Here is a 25,966-nt window from a genome sequence, read left to right as displayed (position 1 = left end):
CCCTCATATGGAAGCCAGAATACAGGCACGGTACATGTTTTGTACACCCTCAGATGGTAACCAGAATACAGGCACTGTACGTGTTTTGTACACCCTCAGATGGTAACCAGAATACAGGCACTGTACATGTTTTATACACCCTCATATGGAAGCCAAAATACAGGTACCGTACATGTTTTGTACACCCTCAGACGATAACCAGGATACAGGTACTATACATGTTTTACACACCTTCGGTAGAATTCAGGTAATGTACATGTAAGTATATGTGAACATTTACATTCCTGCATCAGGTAGAAGTTTAGCTGTATCTTTACTATGGAATGCTTTGACTGACAGAAGAATCTGGGTAGCTGTTAAAGAAGACACTAGAACAAGTCATGGGAGAACATGAGCTGAGAGCTTCAGGTTTGTGGTGGAGACATCTAGAAATGTGAGTCAGTCCTCAGTAGGACACGTATTTGCTCCAGTGGGAGTCAGTCCCCGTCACAACAGTCTGATGACACAGTCGTACAGAGGGAAAAAAAAAACAACAAAAAACAATAGCTGCATAATATACATATACTCTACTTGCCCTAAAAACTTTGTAAAAGTGTGCTAACATTTTAGTGCTCAGACTTTGAAATTTACCCTTCTCTGCTGTACATTGTGATTTGTGTGTCATTTTGCATATGCAGGCACACTTGATTTTTTTTAGGCTAAATTGCATAAAATGTGTGTTAATGTAATTGCAATAAATGAGGTTCATACACTGTAAAATGATTTCTGAAATCATTTGTGAAAATGTGTTTTCCTCCACCTATATACATGTAGGCATAAAGTCACTTGCTGTTGGTGAAAGATTCTGGAGCACAGCTTTAAACACCAATGAAATAAATGACATGTAAATAAATAAATAAATAAATAAATAGAAATAAGAGAAGAGACTTTGATGCAGGAAATTAGGAAGTGGGTGGGAAAATAGAGCGCGTATGTTGAAAGGTCTAGCAGCAACCTGCGGATGGTCGTGAGTTTCCCCCAGGCTCTGCCCGGTTTTCTTCCACCATAATGCTGGCCACCGTATTTCGTATAAGTGAAATATTCTTGAGTGCGGCGTAAAACACCAATCAAATAAATAAATAAATTCTTCAACCGTAAAGACAACCAGTGCAACCAATATTCTGAAGCATTCTGAGAGAACTGTTGGAGTGTAGAAAAAATAATTTACATAGTTTTATGAAGTTTTGCATCTTAATGATAAAAACAAATTATTTTTAGGATCATTTTCAGAATAATTGTTTGCATAGATTCTAGTGCTTTAGTGGTTTTTTTTTCTTTTTTTTTTTTGGATTGGTGTTTTACGCCGTACTCAAAAATATTTCACTTATACGACCCACGACCATCCGCAGGTTGCCGAGAGACCTTCCCACTTACGGCCGGAGAGGAAGCCAGCATGAGCTGGACTTGAACTCACAGCGACCGCATTGGTGAGAGACTTCTGGGTCATTACGCTGCGCTAGTGCGCTAACCCACTGAGCCACGGAGGCCCCAGAAAACTTTGAAGATTTACAGTGTGTGGTATTTAGTTTTTTTCAAGCGTATCCTCGAAACAGAGATCTCCACTACACGTATGTACCATAGGAAATGCTAATTTGTAAAATGATGAACATTTGATACTTGTATATTTAACATCAAAGAAATCTTTTGTCAAATTAATTGTTAAATTAAAACAATGGGTCATTTTTTTCCTGACATCCTGTCTCATGGTGTACATGTAAATGTATGTGCTAGCTGTGTACTGTACCCAGGGATTGTATTACAGTTTTTAAAATAAGAGGGAAAAAAAAGCCCAAACACAAAGAACAATTAAAAAGAACTAGAGAGGAAAAGACTTAAGCCATTAGAAAGGGTAATAAATCTTTGGTGACATTGTGTACAGTCTGAGGTAAGACATTTCCTATCCAGACCACTCCACACCACATAGGCGACATGAAGATCTGCTGTCCAGGCATGTCTAATTTATACAGTAGAAAAGATTATGACAAGAAAAAAAAACAATTAGACATGTGACTAGGTATTAAAAGTAGTTCATTCAACTATCCTGGTCGACATACATGACTGTTTTGGCCAGGAACATTTGAGAGTTTGGTCAAGAACATTTAATTGTTTAGGCCAGGGACATTTGATTGTTTGGCTAGGGTATTTGAGTGTTTAGGCCAGGGATATTTGAGTGTTTAGGCCAGGGATATTTTAGTGTTTAGGCCAGAAACATATAACTGTTTAAGGCCCTGGAGATTTAACTGTATAGGCCAGAGACATTTACATGTAACTGTTAAGGCCAGGAATATTTAACCACTTTGGCCAGGAACATTTAACTTGTTTTCACCAGGGATATTTAGCTGTTTTGACCCAAGACATTTACTTGTTTTGATGAACATTTTGAGTGTTCAAAATGGCGAGGAACATTGAATTGTTAAAAGGCTTTCTTGTAAATCCTACAGGGTAAAGTTTTAGATAACTCAATTCTTCAAATAAAACCGTTACGGATATAAAACTATTCTACTATACAAAAAGTCATGCTGTATTTCATGTTTTACCAGTTTCCAGTTCTCACACTTTTCGTGCTGATTTAATTAGCTTATTTAAGTGGTTTTGTTTTCATGATTTTATGCTGTTTTTGGTGCGTGTCTTTGCTGTCTGATTACAACTCAGATTGGAACATTATGTGTATTTTAAAATTTTGTAGAAAAATGTAATATAACAAGCCAAACTTCCCATTGAGGAGTTCTTTTGAGAAACGCAAACCTGTTAACTTTAAATGATGTTTCTCTTGAATAAGCCAGAGTGATTCATAAATGTCTTCATAATTCAACCACATTTATATGTGCAACACAGTCATTGTATTTTGTAGTGGGAATGCTCAATCACTGGATCTGATTAGGCATATGCTCAATCTATAGTATCCTTTGCACAAATGTTGAATCTATTTTGTGCTGCAAATTCTCAGTCTCTGTATCTGGTATGCTCACCCTTTGCACATGTACATTTATGTGGTAATGCAGATTCTAAATCTGTTTTGCAAATGTGTGCTCAATCTTTGTATCCGATGATGCAAGAGCTCAATCTTTGTCTGGTGATGCAAGTGCTCAGTCTTTGTATCTGGTGGTGCGAGTGCTCAATTTTAGTGTCTGGTGGTGCAAGTGCTAAATCTTTGTATCTGGTGATGCAAGTGCTCAATCTTTATGTCTGGTGATGCAAGTGCTCATTCTTTGTATCTGGTGATGCAAGTCCTCAATCTTCATGTCTGGTAATCCAAGTGCTCAATCTTTGTATCTGGTGATGCAAGTGCTCAGTCCTAGTGTCTGGTGATGCAAGTGCTCAGTCTTTATTTCTGGTGATGCAAGCGCTCAGCCCTAGTGTCTGGTGATGCAAGTGCTCAATCTTTATGTCTGGTAATGCAAGTGCTCAGTCCTAGTGTCTGGTGATGCAAGTGCTCAGTCTTTATTTCTGGTGATGCAAGCGCTCAGTCCTAGTGTCTGGTGATGCAAGTGCTCAATCTTTGTATCTGGTGATGCAAGTGCTCAGCCCTAGTGTCTGGTGATGCAAGTGCTCAATCTTTATTTCTGGTGATGCAAGTGCTCAGTCCTAGTGTCTGGTGATGCAAGTGCTCAATCTTTGTATCTGGTGGTGCAAGTGCTCAGTCCTAGTGTCTGGTGATGCAAAGGCTAAATCTATGTAGGCATATATGGTGGTGCAGATGCTCAGTCCATGTATCTGATTGTGCGATTGATCATGCCATCTCTGCATCTGGTAGCGCAAGTGCTCAATCTCTGCATAGATCTTGTACTGCTCATAATCATTCCATTTACCCGTTTAATTAGGGCAAATGTTCAGTCTGTTCACGTTGTAGTGCAAATTCTTCTTCTCTGTATCTGATCTAGTCCTTGCATCATATTTACTTTCACACTGAAGAGGAGGTAGAAGAACAAACAAACATGTTTCATAGCAGTTCGCTGTGAGATGCGTTACAGCTGCTCTCTCCTGCAATGGCACTGCGTGGCTCCCACAGCTGTGAAAATCACGCAGAGTTTATCAGTACCATCTTGCGGGGGTGTAAACACAACAAACTCATCCAGCAGACGACTCTGCAGAGCATTTAGCGTAAATCATGTTCAACCCTAGTTTTGTACAAAAGCAGTGAATTCCACAGAGTAAAGAAAAGAGGTAGTTGTGAGGGGATTGTAAAGATTAAGGTGCTGATATGGTTGGTCATTGAGCGGCTTCTCAGATGTTGATTTTGAAAAGCAGATTTTTTTTTTTCAATGAACTGATATGACTGTATTTCTACTAAGGTTTACAGATACTTTCTTTCAAATGACACATGGAATCTTTTTGAGTTCTTCACATTTTGAGGGCTACCTGTGAAGTTTTGATTTCTTATCAGATTAGAAAACACAGATCAAATTATATTCATTGTTTTTTGAAGCCCTGAAATTGACCTATCCAACCAGTGTAGTTTTGTCTCCAAAATAAAATTAAAAATGTGCATAAATTGCTATGAAAGTTGTTCTTTCATGCGCGTATAAAGCTTGCGGCATTAGAGTATTTATGTGTGGGTATTGGATTGAGGCTTAAAACCCAGTGGTCATATAGGAAGGCAGTTGTTTAGTCTCTAATTCCATAGGCCTGACCTTTGCAATGCCAGCTTCATCTTGTCAGCTTGAAGGCATTGTTTCGAGCTCTGGCAGTTATAGCCAGAGTTATTCAGGGGCTTGGGGTTTACAGACTGTCTTCTCTGATAAAGCCAGTGTGATATGGTGGTATTACAGTGCACTTGGGTAAAGGCCGTTTGACAGGGTGGCTTTCTGTGTCCAGAACTGTTTAGTGCTTTTTGTCTGGATAACTGTGCTATAAAATATCCCAGCAGAGCTATGGAGCCACTAAACATGTGCACACCCAATGAACTCTGAGCAGGAGATATTGTTTACTGTGTTCCTCACAACGAAGACGATTCTCCACATCAAAAAGCCACCTAGACAGAATTGTTAACCTTATGCTCTGAAAATGTCATATAAAATTTGAATGGGAGGGAAAAAATGCAATCCTGTTTGAAATAAATTTCTAAGTGTGAATTTAAGAGCTTTGCTGTCTGACCTTGGAAAGTTCTTTGTGTCTGTTCGAACGAGGTGTTTTGTAAGGTACTTCAGTTCAAATTCCTGCGGTGTGAAAATTAAAGGACCTTACTGAATGAAGGAACCTTCTGACTTTGATAGTAAAGCTTGATTTGATCCCACATCCCCACAGGTCATTGACCGAATACAAAGCCCGTGTGAAAGTGTAATTGATAAAGAAAGTAGAAATGGTTTTTAATGGATTGATTAATATAATCAAGCTGGCCATTGTTTGAAAACAATATTAAAGCAGTTACATTCAGTGTCATGGTGCTGGAAAATCATGATTATACATAAAAACGCTTCTTTACAGAATAACTTAAAATGCGCTACAATCTATGATATGTTGAAATATTAACATATCATTGTAGTTCATAATTGTCTTCATATGAATGAAACATTGTTGAGTACGACGTTAAACCCCAAGCACTCACCCACTCACTCACCTGTAGTTCATAATATAATGTAACAAATTTATAAGGACTATAAATTATAAATAAAACTATAATATAAAAAAACACCTAAGGGCTGTTCATTTTTATTAAGAGTCCAGTATATGACTCAAACTGTAATTCTTGAAACTTTTCAAATGTTTGTAAGGTTAACTTTATTCAAGCATATTCTGAAGGCATTATTTTTTGTAGACTGTATAAAAGTTTAAAAAAATACTTTTTGTGAAGCCCTGAAATTGGCCAACCCAACCAGGGTAGATTTGTCTCCAAAATCAAATTAAAAGTGGGCATAAATTGCACTGAAAGTGGCCCTTTCATATGCAAAAACGTTGTGGAGTTATACACTTCTTGGTAAAAATCCACTGGCCCCGATAGCACAGTTGGCAGAGCGTCTGCTTGGGGAGCAGAAGATCCAGGATCAATCCTTTGTCCAGTCACACCTAAAGAGGAAGTTGGAACTTCGTCGCTTGGCGTTCAGCATGAAAGGGATAGTGCAACGACTGGTTGACCTGTATCAGTATAATGGCTCGGGCGGGACAGTTTACTTACCTTTGGTAAGGCGTCCCAGTGAAGCAGCACTAGATAAGAGCGGTGGAAATCCCTCCTGCAACAATGAGGCACATAACATGCACTTTAAGGATTCCTTGTTCCTCAAAAATTGTTAAGTACGACCTTCAACCCCAAGCACTCACTCACTCACTACTTGACAGGAAAATTCTTTGGGTGATGATAGAATAATGTACATACATATAACTGGGTTACATACGTGTGTATATATACATGTAAGTCGCGATAATGTAAGTCGTGAAAATATGAGTGACAAAATTGGTCAGTTGTTCACAAAGTCTTTCCAGTTCACATTTTGTGTAATTATTGTAATTAATATAATGTATGATTATTAAGCTGTATATTGAATATCATAATGTATGTACACGTGCCTACCTGAAAACATAAGGATTAACGGAGTGGATTTATAGCTTTAGATCTACAATGGACATGGACATGTTCTCATAAACTTAAATCCACAGAATAAGTTGCTTCGCCCTGTTAACATGTTTGCTCTACTTTTAGAATGGTTGAAGTATTGGTGGGAATGCAGTATTATGTGCGGTTTGTGAATTGATAGGCAGACATTGAGAAAGGTTCTCCATTGCTGTTGTCACATTTGAACCTGTTATTATCGGATCAGGTCTTTAGAAAAGCTGAATGACCCATTGACAGGCACACTCATCTATAATCTTGTCAAGGACTTAATTCAGTTCTGTACAGTTTTGTTAACAGGGTTGTCGTCTCAGATCGGTGATTTCCCGTACACAAAGACAGTACGATAAAGGTGTTCTATTCCAACTTGTAGATTTACAGGTACACAAATTGCTGTGCTAAACAGTTCCCAGGCATTGGTTTCAGTTTTCAGATTTCAGTTTTCTCTTCTGGTAGTTCAGTTCTGGTAACTCATTCTTCTGGTAGTTCAGTTCTGGTAACTCACTCTTCTGGTAGTTCAGTTCTGGTAACTCGCTCTTCTGGTAGTTCAGTTCTGGTAACTTGCTCTTCTGGTAGTTCAGTTCTGGTAACTCATTCTTCTGGTAGTTCAGTTCTGGTAACTCGCTCTTCTGGTAGTTCAGTTCTGGTAACTCGCTCTTCTGGTAGTTCAGTTCTGGTAACTCATTCTTCTGGTAGTTCAGTTCTGGTAATTTAGTTCTGTTGGCAGTGTTTGATCAACATGAATAATTTGGACACCGTTCTGATTCATTAGGGTTTGAATGTAAGTTGTAAGGACAGTAAGGACCAGTACTCTCGGAGTTCTAATTGTCTGCCCAGAAGTTTACTGATCCTGACACAAAAATATCTGTTCTGGTTTTACATGAGATGGTACAGAATCAGCTTGGAACGGCTAACTCTCTGAGAAGTTTTTAATTTCTGCTGGCCCATTGGTCCAGTGCCTAACGTAATCTGCTGGCCCATTGGTCCAGTGCCTAACATAATCTGCTGGCCCGACAGAAAATCTAGCGGCCTTGGACCAAAGGACAAGTACTAATTTCGACCTGTTCTCACTTTTACCAATTCTTATATCTGCAAATAACACAATGTGATGTATTGTTTGTCAGGTGGGATCCCAAACTTCTTACCCGAAACCCTTCTGACGTGTTTCGTTTGGCAACAGGACTTCAGTAACATGCAGAGTTTTATGAATATACATTATTTCATACTATTATTGAATTGCACATGTTATATAATCATTTAAACAGGAGAACTGTTGAAAACATGCAAAAATAACATTTAAAAGACTCCAAACTTCATTGTGGTCATCGCGACAATATGGCTGGAAAATCGCCTATGTGGCGTTCAGCCATAATCATTCATTCATTCAATATGCTTGAAAACATGTATTTTTTTCTGTTTAGATGTTGACCATTTTCTCAGGTTATAATTATGAATTGATGTACTCCCATGTTCAAGTTAGTATTGCTAGCCAAAGGTAACACAATGTCAGTCAAAGTATTCTTCAAGGACACCGCTGACTGGACACGGTCTATCGGTGACAGTGCTGATTGTCCCGAAATGTAACCAAATGTTTCTTTTGTTGCTGTGGACTTTCATGTACTTCAAGGGCTTTATAGTTTAATTTCATGTTTACAAGTCACATTTTCATGAAGTACATATGTAGCGATAGCTGCTAGGTTTGTATTCGCTGGAATTGTGATTCACATACTGGAAAATTGTGAAGACTGGGATCCACTGCATTTGTAAGGGAAATAGGTCATTTTTGGGGTGCGTGTATTCAGCTTTTACCTCTTTGAGGATTGATGGATATGAGACTTCTGTAAACATGTACATGTACTTTTTTTACATGCAGGTGTTGGGAGTTGTATTGGTCCAGAAAAAACCCCTGTGTAATGTCACTTGATAAGTGGAACAGCCAGGTGTTAATATAAAGGGTCAAGTCTGTCAGACCATAAAGGCAATAAAGGCCGAAAAATCTGGCAGTCTTAAGTTTGTGGCCCACTATGGGTGTGATATGACCATTAATACAGAAGTATTGCAGGTATGTTTATGCCTTGTGTCTTCTGCATATGGTTTTTGTGAGGCAGCACTGTAATTAGCTTCTCTATCTCAGCATTCAGAACACTCATGCCTGCTGCAATTAGACACCTTAATGATATTACCTAAATAAATTGTGGTCAGGCTTATGGGAGGACGAAAGAGGAGTGCCTGGAATAAACCAACAAACTTGTCTGGCACTTAACAAACCTTCTGACATTAAGCTGGAATTACAGCTGAAATCAAAAATGTGATCTCATTGGTCAAGGACATGACCTACTCAGCGAGTCAGCATAGAGCAACAAATTTCAGTTTGACTAAAAAAAAAATAATTAAATATAAAAATAAACAAATAGTATAGAAATAAAAGAAGGCTTTTGTTCCATGCATAATATTGTATCTGGTGATTTTTGTAATCATAGTGAATACGACCTAAAAGACCAATCAGATAAATAAATACATCGTAACCAGCGAAATAAAGTGATTTTAACACAATAATGACAGTTTATCTTATTCTGATTTGTGCAGAGACAAAAATGATACATGATGTTTATGTACCCAATCTATTGGCATTGTCAGAGGACTCCATGGCTCAGTTGGTTAGCGAGCTAGCGCAGCGTAATGACCTAGTAGCCTCTCATCAATGCTGTCGCTGTGAGTTCAAGTCCAGCTCATGCTGGCTTCCTCTCCTGCCGTACGTGGGAAGGTCTGCCAGCAACCTGCGGATGGTCGTGGGTTTCCCTAGGGCTCGTAATGCTGGCCGCCATCATATAAGTGAAATATTCTTGAGTACGGCGTAAAAAACCAATCAAATAAATAAATAAATAAATAAATAGTGGCATTATCCTGTGTAGTGTGCATTATATGCATTATATGCATTGTATGGAATCTTGTTGCCCACCACCAGTAAAGTACAAATACAGCTTTTGCTCAGTCAGGGCCATGCATGTGAGGGCAAATGTTTTTTTTTTTTCTAATACATAAATACATATTATTGTACAGATAAAACCAAGGACATTTTATAACATTGTAATATAAGGAAATAAAATGTTAAGAAATAGTTTACAGACGAAGAAATTATTTAAAATTACATGTGACAGTCTTTTCAATAGTTTTATTCTTCTGGGTGCTAGGTTACATAAAGTGTTCAGCAGAGTTGATAAAGCCATGACGGTGATCTTACATGCAGTCCATTGGATATCACTTCAATACCTTCCAACATTAGATATCAAAAGGCCTGTTTGCTTTTCCAAAATGTAAACGTTTTGTGTTCATGCGCACTGTACAGTCCTGTACTGTGTCCTGTGAAAGAGACTTGGGTTTTGGTGTTTAGTTCCTGGAAATTCAGAAACTTGACACCAGACAATCATTCTGTTACTTTGAGAGACAAGTTATTATGTTATGCAAGGTTTGATACAATAGTAGTGTACTGGCATTTGCCGGTTACAATATATTGTTCACCAGACGAAGCAGGCAGCCTACAGGGAGACCTTCTGACCTCGCTATTATTTGGAAAACTAGACAGATAAATAAAACTTTTGTAGGCTGCCTTGTATGGGGCAGACAAGGGCAGAGAGATTGCATACTTTATAATACATCTACATGTGTGTGCATGGTGTTTACCCTTGAATGGTTTCACTAAAGCAATACATTACAGGGATTAAAATGACATAAATATGCCAGGCTGTTACCGTGGGAACTGCATTAAAATCCACAATGAAGAGCGACATATATATATATATATATATATATGTATATATAAAGAAAGGTTCCTTGATCTACATGTAAGATTTTTCTTCCACTAAAGTTAGCTGTGTTATTTTGCAGCTAGTTGGATTAGATGAATTTCCACGTGGTTTGTTTTATCATGGCAATCAGTAATCCCTTTGAAAGCTGAATGTAAAGTTAAGTAAAACTCTGTTGCGATATATTGTAATAGTTAGAACAATTAACATGTAGCTGGTAAGGGCCTCTGTAACAGACTTTACTATCAGGATGCAATTTGCTTTTTGTTACGTACATGTATGTTTAAAAAATTTGTGGTCTTGTTGACACAAAAAATGAGATTGATTAAAGTGAACATAATGTTAGCCACTAAGGCTGAATTAATTAATAAAGTAGTATTCCAGAAGTGTTCTAAAAATATTATTAAAATTCTGCACAGCTTATCAACAAAATAAATAGCAAAGAATTGTCAGTATCTAGCCACTGGTTTGGTTACGCCATTTCGCCATGTTATAGCTATCTAGAGTGACGTCACAAAACCTAGGAACTTACCCACAGCATCGGTATTAAACAATGTGATGATGAAAAAATACAGACAAAAATGCCAGATAGCAACCAAAGAGTATCAGCTCTGTTCCGTGTTCAAAGGGCCGATGTTTCTCATGTTTGATGCTTGGTCAGGGCTATGTTTTTGGACACAAGCGTCGTGTTTTAGCTATCTGGCTCGTCCTCTAGCCTAACTGGCTGTACTGACTTTAGGGAATTTTCCGAACATAGCACGACCTTCTGATTGATAACAGACCTTTTCATTCAGGTTATCGAAATACATTTTCGTAATAGACCTGACTTTGCTAAGGAAAAATAATGCCAAGTCACAATAATTTTCTTCAAGCAATGACTCTCCCGAGCCGGTTCTCGTGCCAGCTCACCCTAACAAATTACTGAAGTATCCTATCCAACATGTACGCATTGTGACACAAGCAGTTGTTCTCACTTCTGGCTTCATAAATGTGTGGTCCAAAATGCACCAGTTTAAACACTTAAACTAACTGCAAAATCCAATTTTATTGCACCAATATCTGTCGATCCACTATAAAAACCACACTCAGTCCAGAGTTACTAGGGTTTTGGACGTGACAGCAAATTATCATGTGACATTTTCAGCGCCAGTGATTGGACAAGTTCATAAGGACTTCTACAACATGGCTACTCGGAGGGAATTGTTTATGTATGCTAATTATCCCCAATGCTGAACTTCATCTTTCAGGCTTTGAAAAATCGATAGAATTTTTTACATATTTTTCTGTGATAACTGTGTCGTGTATTGTTTTTTTCTGTGTATATATAGTGGCAGACTTAATGTTCACTTTATGAAATATTCTTGAGTACTATATAAAACATCCAATAAATAAATTAATTAATGTTCACTTTAAGCTGTATTCAGGAAGCAATTTGTTGAATGCAATATTATACACATGTATATATCACATGCTCTACATACATGTAGGACATTTTCTGTTTTGTGCGATTTGAGTGGTCAGTTTTGACAGGTTCCCTCAAAAGTCACACATTTCAAACCCAGTTGTAGGACAACTTTGGAATTTATAATTCAGGTAATTTAATTTAATTTTTATATATATACATGTATATATATATATTTAAATAACTTCTGATCTAGTTTAGTAATTGTTCTGCCTTACAATTGCATTATATTTTTTTTTCTGTTATGTATGTGGATTTAAGGAAAGACTTTCAGTACTACATGAATATTGCCATTGCCAATAAGGAGGTGTAACATTTTGAGCTGTATATAGATATGTGCCATGAACTTATATATAATAACATGTGTAAACACGGGGTGAGATACATCTCGGTTACATCCTGAAAGAAGTGACTCCTGCGGATGGTAGATTGCATAAATTAACACCGGAAAATTACAGAGATTTGTAATCTGTGCACGCCATACAATTTGCCTCAAGTGCTACCACTCATATTTTATGAATCATAGCATTTTTGTGTGGGTTGTATTTGTTGTAGATAAGTGGAAAATGTACATGTGCTGCTGTTTAAGGTGATAATTACATTGTAGGCAGTGAAACTTTTGCTGCACAAAATGTATGCAGTACTTCGGTTTTTTTTTTAATACTGCTCTAGTGAATAGAAAACACCCCTACACAGTACCACACAGTTCCAAAGCTTGTGATTTTGCAAAGCAGTTGCACTCTATTGGTAATAGTTTAGTACTGTGTGGCAGTGCAGTCAATACTGAAGAACAGTACAAGCAATGCTGAAAAATAGCCTATTAGGCAATTTACAAAAACTGCACAGGCAATGTTGAAAAAAAAATCAGCGTATAGACAATTTTTAAGAACTGTTCAAGCAGTGGTGGAAAGCACTGCACTGTTCTTCATTCAACCAAGGTAGCCTAAATTTTATACAAAATAGTATTCCCCCCCCCCCCCCCACTAGATTTAATTGATAAATTTGAACTTATAAACATACAGGTACATGGGCCTATACATGTATCTGCAAAATATTTGTAGTCATGTGACGTGTGCTGGCCTGGAATAGATGTCCTTGATGATGAAATCGACATATGCATGCAGTGATGGTATTTCATGGTATATGTATACTGTACCACTGTACAGTGATGTTTATACATTTAGGTCCATGTAAATATGGAATATTTCTCTGCTAGACGTACCTTTGTTACCTGTATATACTTGTCATTCATGCGTTATAGGCGGTCTATAATAACCCACCTCCCAGGCTTTTTAGGTAATGTTTATGTGGCCTGCATTTTATAGGGTTTAACCCATAACAAACATTGCCGGACTATTTGGCTGTCTGCCAGTTTTATTTTCAGGTTACTGTTATTTTCAGGTTACTGGGATTTTCTGTATATGCAAATATATACATGTAAGTCGTCCAAGTATTAACTGCGTAGGAGGACGACAACAACAACTTGAATGTATGTTAATGTCAATCTGCATGTATACATGTACATATGTATGTGCTGGCTGGTATTGAGAATGTCATTGCAACACCAACATGAATGGATTAGAACTAGACGTCTAGAAAAGAACTGAAAGTTTATGTTAATACTGTATAAGCTGATGTGAATATACATGAGTAGATGTAGGTTGTAATATAAGCACTTAGAAGTTTTGCTGTATACATACATTGTAGCTGCTTTCTGTGATAATAAGACTGTATTTGTTTGAAGTTGTCTTACATATTTACTAATACAGAAAGTATTTCCATTCAGAGTTATCCTGTTTTTAAGCATTATTGTTTACATAAATGAAATTTCATGATTTCTTTCACTGACAAAAGTGTCATTTGGCATGTTAGATATCACTTTTATTCTCCAGAGAGAAACATTTTGTTTCATGACGTTGTAGTCTGCAGAAACATTTTGTTTCATGACGTAGCAGTCTGCAGAGACATTTTGTTTCATGACATTGCAGTCTGCAGAAACATTTTGTTTCATGACGTTGCAGTCTGCAGAAACATGTTGTTTCATGACATTACAGTCTGCAGAGACATTTTGTTTCGTGACGTTGCAGTCTGCAGAAACATGTTGTTTCGTGATGTTGCAGTCTGCAGAAACATTTTGTTTCATGATGTTGCAGTCTGCAGAGACATTTTGTTTCGTGATGTTGCAATCTGCAGAAACATTTTGTTTCATGGTGATGCATTCTGCAGAGACATTTTTTCTTCGTGGTGATGCAGTCTGCAGAGACATTTTGTTTCGTGACGTTGCAGTCTGCAGAGACATTTTGTTTCATGACGTTGCAGTCTGCAGAAACATTTTGTAGTCTGCAGAAACATTTAAAAATATCCCAGACTGTTAGTTTGGTATTGTAGGATTCTATGATAGGTACTTGTATGGGTATATATATATATATATATATATATATATATATATATATATATATATATATATTATGCATCGATCTTTTCACACGGCCAGTTTGATGAATAAACCAGTCTGAACCTTGACTTTACAACTTGTATGGAATGAGTTGATGCATTAAGGAACTTGGGATGATTGCTCAAGGAGATTTTTGATGTTTACCCTGCTGTGAGTCAAAATTTATCAGATAAAATGCATAGCTCTTTGTCTCATTTTACTTTCTCCGACATTAAGCCATAATCATTCATAAATTTTACTTTCTCTAGTGTTAAGCCGTAATCATTCATACATCTTACTTTCTCTGAGGTTAAGCCGGAATCTTTCATACATTTTACTTTCTCTGATGTTAAGCCATAATCATTCATACATTTTACTTTCTCGGATATTAATCCATAATCATTCATACATCTTATTTTCTCTTATGTTAAGCCAAAATCATTCATACATTTTACTTTCTCTGGTGTTAAGCTATAATCATTCATACATTTTACTTTCTCTGGTGTTAAGCTATAATCATTCATACATTTTACTTTCACTGATGTTAAACTGTAATTATTCATACATTTTACTTTCTCTGGTGTTAAGCTATAATCATTCATAAATTTTACTTTCACTGATGTTAAACTGTAATCATTCATACATTTTACTTTCTCTGGTGTTAAGCTATAATCATTCATAAATTTTACCTTCACTGATGTTAATCCATAATCATTCATACATTTTACTTTCTCTGATGTTAAGCCATAATTTTTCATACATTTTACGCCTCTCTGACGTTAAGCCATAATCATTCATACATCTTATTTTCTCTGATGTTAAACAATAATCACTCATACATTTTACTTTCTCTGGTGTTAAGCCATCATTACTCATACAATTTACTTTCTCTGATGTTAAACAATAATCACTCATACACTTTACTTTCTCCGATGTTAAGCCAAAATCATTCATACATTTTACTATATCTCATTTTATTCTCCTGTTTTTTTCCACTGGTGGCTTAATTTTACCCTAAATGTACATGCATGTGGGTTTGTAGACTATTATTGAAGAAAAACAATAATGAATGTGTCCTGTATTTTATATAGCTGTGAAAGTATGTGTAGTATGTAAAGTGTGAGAATCAATTCTTTGCCATATGTACATGTCATTTCTTTAAATACTATGTTCAGTGAGTATTGATGATGTTTCAAGGTCTAAAATATTTTTTTTAATGCAAATTAAAAGATCATTTCTCGTGTGAATATCAGTTCATGTGTGTTAAACCTGTGGGTCTGCTTACGTTCTGTTTTATTGAAAAGGCCAGCCACTTAGAGTTATGGCCGCCAGTTTGGTTTCCATGACAACACTACCTTATATCATTGTGCTAAGTTGAAGGGGAGCTCTTTTGAAGTGGAGGGTAGAATAATGAGATCGTGACAAACTCACAATGGAACACCAGGATAAAAGTCACGGGCCTTTGCTCATGAAAAGATTGTTTACTTCACTCAGTGTAGGTCAACCAATCGTAGAAGCCACCTCAGTGTGTGTATATACATGGCCATGTGTGTCAGTGACTTGTGTAGTCTGTGTGGCATACATTTTCTGTGCGAAAAACTGCAAACAAAAATTGTATACATTGTTGTAAGAGTTTTGGTTTGTTTTTTTTTTAAAGTACATTTGATGTGGTAAGTCGATGTAGAAAAATTAAATTGAAAGTTTCACCTGGTTTTAATACATTGGGCTGTGTGTATGTATGTTCACTTTTATATACTGAATGCAGAGGATGCGTTGATTTTTTAATATGCATCTTCACAGGATATAATTGTCAGGTACTTGTAGCCACCTCCACTCTTTCTATTGGAATGAAAAAGTTATAATCTAAAAGTTCATTTATGTAGGGTCACAAAATATTTTTTTTTAAATATTATATTTTAAATATTAATATTTTTAAAAAGCAGCGTTTCAGTTTTGTGTTCAGGGATACATGTATATAAAGGAACTGTCAATCAAAAATCCTTTCTTTTTCATTATGGCGGCATATTTTATATCTCTTTGATTTGCTCGTATTTTCTGTCAGAGGTTGGAAATTTTACAAGGAGCGTGTTTTGTACCTTTTTTAATGTTATAGCAGTAGTGTGATCTGAAATGCATTTAACTAAAAAACCAAATCCTATCCTTAGATCTGATAATAAAATTTGAATGTCTGTTTTCAGAAAATCCTGAAGATTTCTTAAAGACCATAGAAGATGAACTCACCAAAGGATTAAAGGAAAAGCGCCACCCCAAACGTAGCCTGTCTACGAGCTCATCCAATCAGCAGTCAGAGGTGAGTCACATGACCCAGTGATAGAGGATTTGTTCATGTCTCGTGCTTTGTGGTCAAAGCCTGTGGTTTCCTGGTATACGGATCAGCCAGTAAGGATTTTTGTCGTGTTGTTCAGATTTCAGGCATAATTCATTCAGTATTAGTATTGCATGTAACTCATGTAGGTCTGCAGAATAAAAAAAGTAAAAACATCAAATATACTTTATGTAAATTATATGCCGTTATTAATTACAATATTACCTAAACCTGTGGATGGTCATAGATTTTTAAAGGGCTCTGAGTCTTTCCTCTCTCTATGACATTAGCTAACTTCATTTGAGTGGAATTTTCTTGAGTATGGAACAAAAAGGAACAAAATCAACTTCAACACAGTTTATGTTTCAAAAAAGAAATTTTGTTTTAGTTAATTAAATATTCATTCGATGAAGATTTCGAATGTCATTTAAATATGCTGCATTATTAATAGCTTGTTATTGTGAAAGATGTTTACGACTTGGTCTTAAATTTTTAATCCGCAAATTAAATCACAAAAAAAATGTGTAAAGTTGTATTCCAGTAACGTATACTTTGAGTGAAAAGCCTTTAGGGGTGGTGTATATAACTTGGTGTTTTCAATTAGGACAGGAAATTAAGCATTCTTTTCACTTCATGCATGTAGATACACATTCATACATATATACATATATCGTTGACTGTCTAAAGGGTATTTATGAACTCTCTTCGTCACCTGGAGGTAACAATATTCTCTTCACCTGTCGCCGGCGGTTAGTCACAAATTTCATCTTGCTCCGTATTACGTGCAATCCTTCAGCGCGTGAAGTAATAAGTTTGACGATCCTCTGTATTAATTAACATAAGATTAGGATTTTTTTTTGTCCTTAGCCTCCCACTTTTTATTCCCTTATAATCTTTTTCTGACGTGCTTGTTCTTTGTTTATATGGAAAAAAGAAATGCTGTTTACGTCCAAGGTGGTAGATGTTTTTTCCCCCACCACGTCATTTCATTTTGCGTCATGCATGTAATGATTAAACAGATCTCTGACACGTTTTGCATAAGTTTGTTTCTTAAACATGAGCTTATCTACATTGATCTAATCTAATTTTTTTCACCTCTTATACACCCCCAAATATTTTCCCTTTGAAATGCTGAGCTGTATTGTCGGCTTTATTATGGAAATCTGTCTTAATCAACATTCTGGAGTCTCATCTTTCAAAGAGATGTGAAAATATATTATTGCTTTTTTAGACTTTGTATTGAGAGGATTTTTTTTCCCTTCCAGTTGTGTTGATTTCAGACATCACGGTGTTACGAAAAATTTTGCATTTTTTTGACTTTTTAATATCTTTTTACAATGTTTACTTACACGTACATATAGCTTTTGTGACTTTTGTAAGTGTAGTGCATAACGTTCATAGTGTACAGTATAAAATGTCTCTTTTATAAAATCCAATAACCATGCATTATTTCTTCAGACTGAAAAAAGATGCTTTTTAATAATTAATTGATACATTCTCATGTTTTTTTTTTATCCCCTGCTGATGTTATGTCATGAATTTACGTACTTGTTTGTCTACGTATATTTTATACTGTGAAGCTTATGGCCGGGAATGACGCAGCGATCTTAGGCTTATGTCAAAACTTCATTTATTAATTTTGGTGTTTTCTTTTCTGTTATTTCCGCTGAAATTTGTCTTACAATAAGTTACCTAGAATTTACGTTGTCTAGCAAAATTTTGATTTTATAACATAAGGAACGACAGTTTTAAAGTCAATTGAAATTTTGACTTAAGTCTACAAAGATCGCGCTATGATCCCAGGACCTGGGCCATTACTTGATCATATATTTCAAAATGAATTTCAAATGTAAAAGGCATTTAGTGCACATTTCTTTTTTTTAAACTCCACTTCTAAACTAATATTTATGTACTTTACTTCCACAGGACTTGCGGATAAAGTTTGAATTTAATGGAGAAAAGCGGTAAGTATTAATTGAGCAAGAACTTTGGGGGATTTAAATATATATTTTTTTTCATTTCTCATGCAGATTTTTCTGCCTTTGAATGATAATGGCTTAATGCCCCAATAGCAGTGAGATTTTCTGAACGGGTTTAGTATGCGTTAAAGAAAGCCATCCTGAAAGGATATACATGTAAATTGCAATAATTGCAATAAATTTTGTGACATGAACTTAAATTCAGATCAACCCCTGGTTTTAGTTATTAAACTTGGGTATTAAAGCACATGAAAAGTGGAAGGGGTTTATTGTGCTGTAAAAGACACACACACACAAAAAAAAACAGGATTTCCCGAATTCTGACTCGCTTGAACTTTAAAATGTTTACTGTCTTGAGTGACCTACATGTAGTTAACCTTACATCATTAGCGTGCAGAAACTTTTTATCATGAGACATGTATAACGTATAATTGGGCAGGCTACATGTATATATGTACATTATAATGGGTATAGGAGAAAGCTTATGACCCAGGAGCCTCCCACCAATGCTGTCCTTGTGAGTTCAAGTCCAGCTCATGCTGGCTTCCTCTCCAGATGTACATGGGAAGGTCTATCAGCATCCTGAGGATGGCCATGGATTTCCTGCGGGCTCTGCCCGGTTTCTTCTCACCATAATGCTAGCTGCCGTTGTATAGGTGAAATATTCTTGAGTTCGGCATAAAAAGCCAGTCAAATAAATAAATAAAGGAAGCTTGAACAAACATGCTCATGGGTAATTGGGAAATGCTTAAACCTGTTCGCGGGTAACTGGCAAAGGTTTGAACCCGACCATGAAGAACCGGGAACATTGCGACCTATATGTGGACGACCACATGGGTAAGCTGGAATGTAACGTGGAAAAGTTATCATAATCATTCAAAAGATGTGTTCTCTTTTGAATAAAAAAATAAAAAAATGTAATTTTTATATGCATGTAGCACTGCAAGACATTTTTTTATTAATCAAGATCTTTTGATGTGTTTGTTTTAAATTTGATTGATCTGTTTGCATTGTTCAAATTATTTATCAAAATTTATATCACAAATTTATATAGATTATATGTACGTTTGTACATTGTTCTTATTTATATTGTGTGGGTCTTTGTGGCTGAATGGATAGCACAGCATCATGACCCAGGAGCCTCTCAGCAATGCGGTCACTTTCTGGTCAAGCCCAGCTTATGCTGTCTTCTTGAGCAGCCATATGTGGGAAGGTCTGCTAACGACCTGCATATGGATGGTCGTGGGTTTCCCGACTGAAGGGGACATTCGGGTGGCCTTTCATGAAGTTCATTGGAAATAGGATGATTAGCCTTTCGCCAATAGGACGTTGGACTTTAATACTGTAACGGTGGTGAAAAAGTTTAAGTCATTTGGCCCAGGTCTGTTGGTTTATTATAGACACTCTTGTTTCCCTCCACTCATGAAACTAACCGCTGTCACTCAAATGAAGTATTGTTGAGTATTCTACATGCATGATTCAGTGATACAGTGAATCAGTGAATCATTGGCTGTTTTTTTCGTTTTATTTCTAGGCTAATACACATGCCTCGTCCGGTGACATATGTTGACCTGGTGAACAAAATCAAACAATATTATGGGCTGGAACTGAACATAATTTACACACAGCCCAATGGAGAGGTGAGTTGCTTTATAATTGGTACTGGAACATCCCTTGATAGGACTGAGAACCTCCAGGATGAATGGACTGATTTGGATCAAAGGTTTCCCGCTGGATTTGTGAATGAAGTGCATTTTAAACATTCTACGGTGACCGTTTCTGACTATATTTTCAATTCGTGCATAAATTCTTTCACCATCCAGAACAAATTTCAACCACCTTTAGGAACTGTCTTGTTACACAAACCCTTAAATTCCTCAACGTTTTCACATATAATAGAGGAACATTCAGTCCATGTTATGCACATTTGTAATTTTGTTAGAGACAAGGGGCCTCCTTGGCTTAGTTGGTTAGCGCACTAGCGCAGTGTGATGACCCAGCAGTCTTTCACCAATGTGGTCGCTGTGAGTCCAGCTCATGCTGGCTTCCTCTCCGGCCATACGTGGGAAGGTCTGCCAGCAACCTGCGGTTGGTCGTGGGTTTCCCCTGGGCTCTGCCCACCATAATGCTGGCCGCCATCGTGAAATGAGTGAACAAGTGAAATATTCTTAAATACAACATAAAACACCAATCAAATAAATAAATAAATATTACAGACAAACCTACATTGAGTTGAATTGGCCAGGTTATGGGCCTTACCAAAAGTGTAATTTTCATAGTCTACAGAGAATAATGCCTTCAGGATATTCTTACATAAGCACTTGGCAATCATACAAAAAAGTTGAAAAATTACCGTACATCATTACAGTACCCGAGGAAGATCTCTTAATTTCAATAGACCATTCCTTGAAAGTATACGGTAATTTATTGTACTATTCACTTCAAGTATTCATGCCTCAGGAATGGAATAAATTGTCAACACAAATCTGGATTCTGACTTCTACATCAAAACTCCTGGAACAGATGCTTATTGTGTAGTAGTCGCTCAGTAGCATATATGAATCATGCATATTTCGGTTTGTTCAAGTCATATTTCTTTAAACATGAAAAAAAAAACATGGATCATCTGTATTATACAATTCGCCATCATCGTCATCAGTATTAATTTATAACTATGTTGGGATAGATCATGTTTGTGGAGCTATATTTCCGCCAATATATGTACATACCACTGTATGGTGCATATGGTGCATGTGGTATATTGGTGAATGAATGAAAAATCGATGTGCTTAACACATGCCATGTCTCATGCAATACGCAGGTTTTAAGTTACGCCATTACGACAACAGAATGACGTCCCAATGAAAAATGACGTCGCCACTTTACGGCACAGTAGGGCTACTTGCCTATCTTTTAACATGGCAGTGATGGTGTTTAGATCAAAGTACCGACAGAACATCATTTTTGGTGCAATATTGAAAACGCAAATCCACCCAAAAACACAGTTCAGAAGATCAGTCTGATCCTTTTTAATCAGTTGTCTATATTCTATTTACATTGTACCACCCCATGTTAAAATTACCAAATTGGCGCTACCGTGCCGTAAAGCAACGACGTCATATCACAAAGGGACGTTACTCTGTTGTCGTGGCATCATATCTCGAAACCTGCGTATTGACATGTGTATAAAACACATATGGCTACATTAATGAATGCATTTGGCAAATTGTACTTGAGTAAGTGCAGGAAAAAAGAAATTCAAGTAAAAAGGATGTGACAAGTTACCCTACCATAGTATATGATGATATGATGATATGAAACATTTTACAAAACAAATATATATATACAGGGTGGAGCAAAAGTCTGGACCTCATAGGCAGTTGTGGTTTATACTAACAAACCAAGAACATCACAAGCACTAAAACATCACACAAGAAATTGAAACCATAAGAGGGAATAACCCTTGCTTCGAAATGTGCAAAGATCATGTGTCTCCTTAGTAAGAAAATGTTTGGAGGAAGGTGGAAGTCAGTTCGAACACTTATTGTAAACTGCAAATTGTTATATAGTAAATTGCCTTAAGGGTACAGACTTTCACTCCACCCCGTATATATAACATATATTTTATGTCAGTATTTTCTTCCACTTTTTAAGAAATGATTTTCATGGCTGGTCTGTTGTGGAAAATAAAATTGAATCCAAAGATATACAGTTTTCTCATTTGTTTCTGTTCCTTATGTTTAGAAATCATTTATTTTATCATTAATTAGCTTATTATACATGGTTAATGTATGCAGTTCTTAATAGACTTCTTTTAATATCTGACGCCATTATTCATTGTGTTTTTGTTGTCTGTTTTTGCACAGATCCGAATACCAATACAAAACCAGGGTGGCCTTGAAAACGCTATTCAACTTTTGGACCAAAATTATCGGCTTTCGAGTTTACGACTGCTGCTGACGAAAGCAGTCGAAGAGCAAGATGCCATCACTGGGTCATCGGGGAGCTTCTCCAGTGGATCTCCGTCAGATGTCAGTCATAATTCATCTCTCTTGTATTTGCTGATTAAAAAGGGGCCGTGTTTAACTTACACAATTTATTTTTTGATTTATTTGATTGGTGTTTTACGCCATACTCAAGAACATTTCACTTATACGACGACAGGCAGCATTATGGTGGGAGGAAACCGGGCAGAGCCCGGGGGAAACCCACGACCATCCGCAGGTTAACTTACACAATAAACTGGTTCTTAACCACTAAAGTTAAAATTCAAATCCATCTTTTCTTTTAAAAGCATCCATCTTTTTTTTCATTCTGATTTTGGATGTTTTCATGCTTTTGTCCAAAGCTATGACTGTTTCCTGCTTTTATTCTTTGCTTTTTCAGTAGATTTGTTAGTGGACCTTTCAGCCTGTTGGCCATTTGTATGATTAAACCATATGTCAAATAAATCAACGTAGACCGAAAGCAATGCATGATCTGGCGGATTTTACATGTACATGTATATCTTTGTTACAGCTGCGGTATGATGCAGTGTCATCATGGCGAGGAGAGCGAGATTCGCCACCCCCAGGAGTGCTACCCCATGGGGCTTTCCACAGTCAGGGTACATTCGCTGTTGAGGGAGACGGCATTTTTATTCCAGAGGATGTAAGTGTTATTGAGTTTCTAACTAAATTATTACCACATATATTCAGTTCGATGCAGTTCATTCTTCTATAATAAATATATGTTCAGCTTGAGCATCAAAACCTTTGATTTAGACTCATTAAGTGAGTCGGCATTTGCCTGTAAAATTGGATAAGAGAGAGACACATGCTTTTGAAATAAAGTGACATGCTTTCGCTTTTTTGCATCACTGAATGTATATTAATTCTTTATCTGGAACTAGTTAATATTGATTTCTTTTTTTCAGTAAATTTCTAAATGTATGATATGAATTAGCATTTCTGCATATATTATATAATTTATAAATCCACAGAACACCAAGCTAATGAATAAATCTAATAAATAATCAGTTAATGTGTACATATGTAAGTTCTTTAATGACCTGTGACCTTCTCTAAGTTCTCTTTAACCTTAATCTGTTCTTTCCAGCATGCTGCTGATCTAGGGTCAAGGTCAGGCAGTCAAACCTCAATGGACAGTAGCTACCAAAGCCAGTGAGTCCTTCTGTTGTGTATTACACTGTGTCCATTGCATTATCACACTTTTTTCATTGGAATACAGTAAACAGTATCACACTATGCTAATTATATTATCACATTAAATTTTGTGTGGAATATTCTTAAATGTGGCTTCAAAACACCAGTCAAGTAAACAGTAACATTTCACACTGTACTCTTTACAGTATCACACTGTAGACTTCATAGTACATGTACCAGACAAGTCATTGCAGTGTCATACTGTAATGTGTAGAGTATTACACAGTACTGGTTGCAGTACCATGCAGTAACTGTATAATATCACAGTGTACTCAGCACAGTATCACAATGTAAAATTTATAGTAACATACTGTACTCTTTGTAGTATCACTCTGTAACTTGATGGTATTGCACAGTACATATTGCATTATCACACTGGATTAACTTTCTTGTATCACACTGTAACTTGATAGTATTGCACCGTACATATTGCATTATCACACCTGGTTGACTTTGCTGTATCACACTGTACACATTACCCTTTTTGCACCAGTTATAATTCTGCGTTGTAATTTATTGAAGTCTTACTTGACCTATTATCATATGAATGAAGCATTACCGAGTAACAATTCTGTCTTAACCCTTAGCTAGACTTTTAAGTCCCATCATACAGTCACTTTCATGTTGTTTTCTTCCCCACACAGGGATAATTCCTTTCCTTTACGAGGAGATACCTACCCCATGAGAGGCAAATGTAACTCCATACGAAGTATTTATTCAGATTCCAACATAGAAGCATGTGAGTATTAGTACATATTGGCTTCCTCTTCGGTTGAATGTGGGAAAATCTGCCAGCAACCTGTGAATGGTCGTGGGTTTCACCTGGGTGCCGCATGGTTTTCTCCCGCCATAATGCTTAAGTATAAATGCAATACTCTGGATGACGCTGTAAAACACCTTTCAAATACATAAATAAGTAAATCAAGAACATGTACACTACTCCAAAACCAAGACTTCCAAAACTAAGAGAAGATACGTGTAGAGGTCAAGCAGTGTCGTCTGATTCTGTGAGATAAATAGATCAACTCTTCATCAATCAGCATGTTCAAAAGCATTCATGGTTCCCAACTTGTTTTGAGATCAGAAATCTTAGAAAATGAGCCATAAGTGTTTTTACATCCTGTGGAAGCTATCTAACTACTTTAATTCCAAAGGTAGCCCTGTACAGTGGGTTCAAGGTAAGGTCAACCCTGTAATATCAAATACTTCAAAGCCAGGTTTTTCTCCTTTGGGGTCAAGATGATGGAAGGGAAACCACTTATCGGGTTGGATAGATGTCATCTTTGATGCTGTGGTTAATGTTCTTAAATGTTTTAAAAGTAATGTGAACATATGTAAACATGTAAGTTTCAACACAGTGGCATTGCTGAGCTCAGATTTTTTGATGTCATGTCAACTGGTTGTGAAATATGAAAATGTACATTATAAAGCAGTATGTAACATGGCAAATAACACTTTCATGAGTGATGGAAAACCCTAACTCTTCAATTAATGTAAGTAATGAATGAATGCACATTTGTGGTGACGAATTTGGTGGCCTAATGGTTAGAGCATTCGCCTCGGAGTCTGGAGACCCGGGATCAAACCCAGATTGGGGCACGCCAAAGACACCTCGCTTGGCGCTCAGCACTGTGACGTTCAATCAAGACTGAAAAACAAGGAAACAAGACTTGTTGGCCCGTTGTCAGTATAATGTGACTGGGTGGGGTCTCTTGTCTGGTGGTGTTGTTATGATACTTCATGATACTTCATGCCAATACGGTGACTGCAGCACTTTGGCGTCAAGGACTCATCCTGCCACAAAAAGACACAGGATGTGTACAAACACTGAATGACGTCTCATCGTTATTTGACTGACAGTTTGCTAAGTATGACCTCACAGGCATACATACACATCTTTGGTAATGCTACATTTAACAGAAAAGGATCAGCTCTCCAGCTTATGGCAGCTGAATAGTGACTGAAGCTGTATAATGATAATAATGATAGTAATAATGGTAATAATAATAGTAATAATAATAATAATAATGGCTTTATTTCAAGAGGGTAAAATACAATGTGTATACTCAGTCAGCACTGGGTTGATCTACCCTGAAGCCCTCCGACACAAACAATTTGAAACAATATGTTACATTACATATGTGTTAAAAAACATGATAATTTGGATTGTGTAAA

General features: G+C 36.6%; 1 protein-coding gene across 3 annotated transcripts in view; it reads left to right on the top strand.

Moving 5' to 3' along the window:
* LOC135464742 (mitogen-activated protein kinase kinase kinase 3-like) overlaps positions 1-25,966 on the top strand; it is an 83,003-nt gene that overhangs the window by 47,428 nt on the left and 9,609 nt on the right. For all 3 annotated transcript variants that reach the window (XM_064742265.1, XM_064742266.1, XM_064742268.1), the window contains 7 exons: positions 16,481-16,593; positions 18,535-18,572; positions 20,122-20,227; positions 22,454-22,618; positions 23,106-23,237; positions 23,685-23,749; positions 24,436-24,530. In XM_064742265.1, coding sequence (XP_064598335.1) covers positions 16,481-16,593; positions 18,535-18,572; positions 20,122-20,227; positions 22,454-22,618; positions 23,106-23,237; positions 23,685-23,749; positions 24,436-24,530 — 714 coding nt within the window. The remainder of the gene's footprint in view (positions 1-16,480; positions 16,594-18,534; positions 18,573-20,121; positions 20,228-22,453; positions 22,619-23,105; positions 23,238-23,684; positions 23,750-24,435; positions 24,531-25,966) is intronic.

This window comes from Liolophura sinensis, chromosome 4, assembly GCF_032854445.1.
Source record: "Liolophura sinensis isolate JHLJ2023 chromosome 4, CUHK_Ljap_v2, whole genome shotgun sequence".
Lineage (NCBI taxonomy): Eukaryota > Metazoa > Mollusca > Polyplacophora > Chitonida > Chitonidae > Liolophura > Liolophura sinensis.
This window is presented reverse-complemented; position numbering and strand designations above follow the sequence as displayed.